The sequence below is a fragment of the Borostomias antarcticus genome (assembly GCF_949987555.1).
Source record: "Borostomias antarcticus genome assembly, contig: scaffold_63, whole genome shotgun sequence".
NCBI lineage: Eukaryota > Metazoa > Chordata > Actinopteri > Stomiiformes > Stomiidae > Borostomias > Borostomias antarcticus.
In genome coordinates this window covers 356,893-363,210 of record NW_028176448.1, presented here as the reverse complement: position 1 = coordinate 363,210, position 6,318 = coordinate 356,893, and the positions used below count along the sequence as shown (strand labels likewise).

At 45.8% G+C, this 6,318-nt stretch overlaps 1 protein-coding gene across 1 annotated transcript; it reads left to right on the top strand.

Moving 5' to 3' along the window:
* Nucleotides 1-4,550: 4,550 nt before the first annotated feature.
* Nucleotides 4,551-5,882, top strand: LOC311328473 (uncharacterized protein; the record flags this gene model as incomplete). Its single annotated transcript, XM_084462438.1, has 2 exons — nucleotides 4,551-5,034; nucleotides 5,332-5,882. 2 exons carry the CDS (start codon nucleotides 4,551-4,553, stop codon nucleotides 5,880-5,882), a joined length of 1,035 nt encoding a protein of 344 aa, XP_084318564.1.
* Nucleotides 5,883-6,318: the final 436 nt, after the last annotated feature.

Below are 6,318 nucleotides of genomic sequence, written 5' to 3'. Positions count from 1 at the left end.
GCTCAGAAGGAGCCACAGGGCACTTTTCAAAAAAACAATACTGTACTTCAGGCCATTAAAATCAAAGGGCTGTTGCCAAAATTCAAGCGTCGGACTCACGTTCATTATGATGTGCACATGGCCGTCTGCCTAGCAGAGGTAACCAGATGCCCTTGTTGATTGGGCTGGGAATGCATGACAACCATGTTGAAAGATGAGCACCTGATCGTGCTTGATGCTCGATATAGTCTTATTGACCACAAACAGGGTCGCGCTATGTACCACCATGGCTAGATTCTCGGTGCAGTATATACAGATCTTGACGAGGAACTCTCAGGTCTTATTGTTCTTGGTCAAACTTCGAGTCATTCGCTGTCCAAACAGGAAGACTGGCTCACTACGCTCAGGCTCTGGGACATTGATGAGCTATCCTAGGTTGTAACCTATGACGACGGTCGTCATGCCATGGCAGCGAGAGCCTAGTGGTTACTGTGTTGGTCGGGTGTTTCTCAGGTAAGGGTATTACATGTAGGCATGTGGAGATGAAAGCCTAGCTTGCTGGTCGTTACTAGGTAACCACAGAGGTTCCAATCAGGGCTGACAGGCAGCACCAATTTTCAACGTGGCATACGTCGACGATTTCTGTAGAAGACTTACTTGGTGACATGGAATCAGAAGAGAATGGCTTGCCACATAAGTTGATTGATTCAAGTGCTTGTGAACTCTTCCGCGGCGATGATGAGTCTCTGGACTCAGTTGTTGTCCACATTCCCGGCATAGTATGGCGGCTATTTACAGAACCCCTAGGTGAAGATGGTCGCTTTCTGTCTGCGGATAACTTGCGAGAAATATTTACTTCGCTGATTGGCGAAGATGTACTGCCTGTCTTCTACTGTGGTTCCGGAGTTACCACCTAGCACAATATTTTTGCCATGGGGTATGCTTGCCTGTTAGGTGTAACTCTTTACTGCAGGTCTTGGCGTGAATGGATAACAGACCCTCAGACTCCTGTCTCCAAGGGTCAATAATCATTTGGTGCGGCTCTTTTGATACGACAATGAAGCCGCTAAAATATGACCTGATTACCATCTGAAATAAGACTCCTGCTCGTCTAAACTTACGACACTGTTTTTCCTCGAAGTAGAAGGTGCGTCATGGGCAAGAACAAAATGCAGTTTCAGAAAGGCATGAGCTTTGTGGAGTTCTTTCAGCAATATGGCTAGGAATAACGATGACGTGTTCAGTTTTTCAAATGCCGGTGGCCGAATGAGTTTGAATGTCTTATGTATTGTGGTCTGGAGTATTGCACCCTAAAAACCCGTGAGTTATACAAGTGCAATCGCTGCAGTCACCAGACATCATTGATCAGTGGCACCATGCTGGAAGCCAGCAAACTGCCCTTTACCACTTGGTTTCTAGGCATGTTTTTATGGACTCAGACCAAGAATGGTATATCAGTGCTAGAGTTTTCTAGTCAGCTGGTAATTTTTTATAATGCTGCTTGGCGCTTGAAGCACAAGCTTATGCAGGTAATGAAAAACGTGATGACAGCCGTACTCTGCAGGGACATGTTCAGATGGATGATTCCTGCTGGAGTGGTGAAAAACATGTAGGCAAACGTGGAAGAGGTTCTGAAGACAAACACCAATTTGTTGCCACCGTGCAAACCAACTAGGAAAACTACCAGCTGTATATGCGTTTTAGCATGGTCACCAGTTTCCGGTGAAAGGAGTTGGAACTCTGGCCACAAAAGTATCTCGGGGATCATACCTGCTGTGTTGTCAGTGATGGCCTTGGTGCATTCACAGGAACAGCCGACGACGGACACCCACATACAGCAGTGATGACAGGTGGTGGTTACGAATCGATGGCTAATGAGTTGTTTACGTTGGTTAACACCATGATCGGAAACGTCAAAAATTCTCTGAAAGGCAGTTACCACAATATTAACCCGAAGTATCTGCCAAGATACCTTACTGAATATTGTTATCGATTCAACCGGCGCTTTGCTTTGACAGAAATGGTGTTAAGGCTTGGTTACATGGCTGCGCGAACTTGCCAATGCCCGCCAAGCTCCTTAAGCTGGATGATGAACAGTGGTAATCAGGAAATATTATGGTTTTCGATATATTAGGTAACGAAAAAGAGACGGTTTTGTGGTGCTATAACGTTGTCAAACCAATAACTCTATAACAACGTATATTGTTAATGCATCCTACGCCAATACCATCGGTGATCCATTCTTCTCTCCAGCTCGTGGCCATTTGGATGATACCATTCAGCACCTTGAATTTACTCTCTAACAAGAGTATGGGCCATAGAGAGCTATATCCAGACTGAAGGCAACGAAGTGTTGCGCCTGCTCCTACATTGGTATATGGGTAAGCAGGTCAATAATGAGCCGCAGCAATTGTCGGTAACTGGTAGCGCCGGGGAGCAGAGAAATTACGTCAGAAAAAATACCTCCAAACAACTGACCAGCTTGTTTGGTTCGGTCGTAGTTAGGTGTTGCAGTTACAGCCAGTGGAAGCAATCAAGCGTGTTTTCATTGGATGCTCAGTTAAACCTCAATACTGAGAAGTACTCTGATGGCATGGGGGAAAAATTTGGTGTAGTTCCAATGCTGCTACGTCGGACCTATTAGTTTTCCATTATTACTAAGACAAGAGCATTCTTTATGTAAGTTACAATGCGCCCGCCAATCTCCACGTGAATCCAGTGAGCATAGCTTCAACACAATCTCTGCCCCTTGCAAACTCCACTTTGCCTAGGTTGACGTGAGTTCGACGCTTCAATTTTGGCGACAGCCCTTGGATTTTAATGGTTTTAGGCATAGTGATGTTTGTTGAAAAGTGCCCAATGGCTCCTTCTAAGCCTTTGCCATCCAATAAAGTACTCAAATCACTTTTCCCTGTAACGTGAATATGTACAAAAAGGCTGAAGCCTATGTAGCGCAAGGGATTATCTCGTCTAACTCACGTTAGGTTAGATTCATACAGTCATTGATAAAATAGCGGCAAGACCACTCAATGACTCCACTGGCAATCGGATAGCCAGCATTCAGCGCCTTGTCATAGCAGAGCTAGGGACTGTTTTTTGAAGATAGTTTGCAGACTTATCAATGGCCTCCAGTTTTGTCAGACCTCTCTTACTCGCACTTTGCCTGATTCTCATAGACACCTTGTTAGACTAACCCCTGAGTATTTTCAAGAACCGTTTTGCCCTACAGCTTTCAATAGCCTCATCCTCCATTGTTGTGTAAGCAGTGACCCGATTTCACAGATATTCAAGTACATGGATAAAGTCCATGATGGTGGTTGCCTCAACTCCCTTCTTTTTCATAATAATGGTAATCAGTTTTCGCTGATTAGGGTGCTCATCAATAACAATGATCATCTGCCGTTTCTGCTCAGGATCTAGCCTGAGCGCTTCCTCGAAAGCTTCTTCTATCAAGGCTTCCTCCTATCTTTCTACACTGGCCACACTCTCTTATTCTTGGCTGGAGGATGGAATTTTACAACGTTGTCGCTCTTCCTATACATATCCATGACCGATTCTGCCATTCTAAGATTGGGTGTTACCGTATAAACGGTGGCTACCTGTGGCATTCGTTTGCGATCTTTTGTCTCCTCGATTGAGCTTAGTTTGCAGCGTATGCTGACTCTTTTGCGTGTTCCTCCTAGTTGCTTCCTCAACCCTCCATGGCGCATCATCAGACCCCTACAGTCGAAACTGAGGATCGGCAGTTCTTCTGTTTGTTCCATCCCAACCTAGAGTTGTTCGTAAAGAGCCTCAAAGTCTTGCGCCGTATCTGCTACCAGTTGCATAGCCTGTCGTTTTCTAACCATCCCTTGGCAACTATCACGATGTTGTTTAATCATTCGATCATAAGAGCGATCCATCATATCACTTACAATTTTTTGCTTCATGCCATCAGAGTCCTTGTCAGTATTGTGGTTTAACTGAGCATCCAGCGGGAACACGCTGGATTGCTTCCGCTGGTTGTAACTACGACAGAACCAAACAAGCTGGTCAGTTGTCGGGAGGTATTTTCCATACGTGATTTCTCTGCTCCACGTCGCTATCAGTTATCTACGATTGTTGCGGCTCATCATTGGCCTGCTTATCCAGATACCTTGGAGGAGAAGGCGCAACACTTCGTTGCCTTCAGTCTGGATGTAGCTATCTTTGGTGCCATGCTCTTGTTGGAGAGTGGATTCAAGGTGCTTAATGATATCGTCAAAATTATCACGAGCTGGTGCGAAGAATGAATAATCGATGGTATCGGCGTAGTATGCGTGCACAATATACGGTGTGATGTAGTTATTGGTTTGACGACATTATATCATCATAAAACCGTTTCTTTTTCGTTACCAGATATAGCGAAAACCCTGATGATTTAGCGGTTGCATTGTCGTATCAAAAGAGCCGCATAAAAATAGTTTCTCCTATTCATTCTTGGGAAAACGTCAGAGCCTTGATGATTTTATTCAGGTAGAATGGCCATTTTTAGAGAGTGTGAGAGAGCTGGTGACTTAATGAATTCATGGAATGTTGATAGTTGGAGACGTATGCCGTTGCTCCAGCTGCCAGAATATCCAGACCAGGAAAAATTGAGCCTGGTGGAGCAGGAACTTGCTGCAATGCCACCGCTGGTGTTTGCTGGTGAAGTGAATGAATTGAGAAACCGTCTGGCAGAAGCCACTGATGGTAAGGCATTCTTGCTGCATGGTGGAGACTGTGCCGAGAGCTTTCTGGAATTCTCTGCCAACAATATCCGTGATACCTTTAAAGTCCTGATGCAAATGGCGGTGGTTCTTACCTTTGGGGCGGCCTGTCCGGTGATAAAAGTAGGGCGTTTAGCCGGGCAGTTTGCCAAACCAAGAACCTCCGGAACAGAAACCATAAATGATGTTGAGCTGCCTATCTATCGTGGCGATATCATTAATGGCACCGAGTTTACCAAGGCTTCCAGAGATCCAGATCCACAAAGAATGCTGCAGGCCTACCATCAAGCTGCATCAACTTTAAACCTGTTGAGGGCTTTTGCTCAAGGTGGATTAGCCTCCCTTGAACAGGCCCATGCTTGGAACCTCGACTTTGTTTCCAATAGTCCTCAATCGGATCAGTACAGCAATATGGCTGATCGGATTGATGAAACGCTAGACTTTATGAAAGCCTGTGGCATTTCTGCAGAGCACTCATCAGCTATTCGTGAGACTGAATTTTACACCTCTCATGAGGCTCTATTACTTCCTTACGAACAAGCATTAACTAGGCGTGACAGTCTATCTTGCAATTGGTATGACTGTTCTGCCCATATGCTCTGGGTGGGTGACCGTACCCGTCAAGTTGATGGTGGGCATGTTGAGTTTGTCCGTGGTGTTCAAAACCCGATTGGCCTTAAGGCTGGCCCGACCCTAGCACCTGATGATCTGATCCGACTGATTGACTTGATCAACCCAGACAACATTCCAGGTAAGTTGAACGTCATCGTTCGTATGGGTGCTGGTAATGTAGAGAAAGGCTTGCCTCCACTGCTTAAAGTCGTTCAGCGCGAATGGCGCAATGTGCTCTGGAGCTGTGACCCGATGCATGGGAATACCTACAAGGCTGGCAATGGCTATAAAACCAGGGAAGTATCAAAAATCCTTTCTGAAGTTGAGCAGTTCTTTGCTGTGCATCGGGCTGAAGGCACCTATGCTGGTGGTGTTCACTTTGAAATGACCGGTCAGAACGTGACCGAGTGTGTTGGTGGTGCCAGAGCCGTTACCGAAGATCACTTGGGTAATCGTTACCATACTCACTGTGACCCACGACTGAATGCTGACCAAGCGTTGGAGCTGGCATTCCTGATTGCTGAAACAATGAAGAAGTGTCGTAAGCTGAGGAACTCACATTAAAAGGGGCTAGCCATGAAAGGCCGCATTTATATTATCCTAGGATATTCCTCACCTGTTTGTGGATGCCATTGTCAATGCTGACAATATTGGCTTGTTGGGTGCTGTGGGCATTTGTGGCGCTGTCGGACCTGAACTTCTGGCTACCTGTCTGGGATTCAGTGGCTGTTCAACCGGTGAAGTGCTGGTAACTCCTGCACTTCACATCCCTGCAAAGTATGTATTCCATGCTGTTGGTCACACTGGCAGGGTGGAAATGCCCATGAGCCTGATCTGTTGCGTTCCTGTTATCGTAATGCTCCTGATGAAGCTTTAAATCGATGACTGGAATCGGTGTCATTGCCGAATATACGCTGCGTGATCTATGGATACCATCATCAGGAGGCGTCGGTAATCGTCATTAATGAAGTGTGGGAATGGTTGAGTGACCATCAATTCC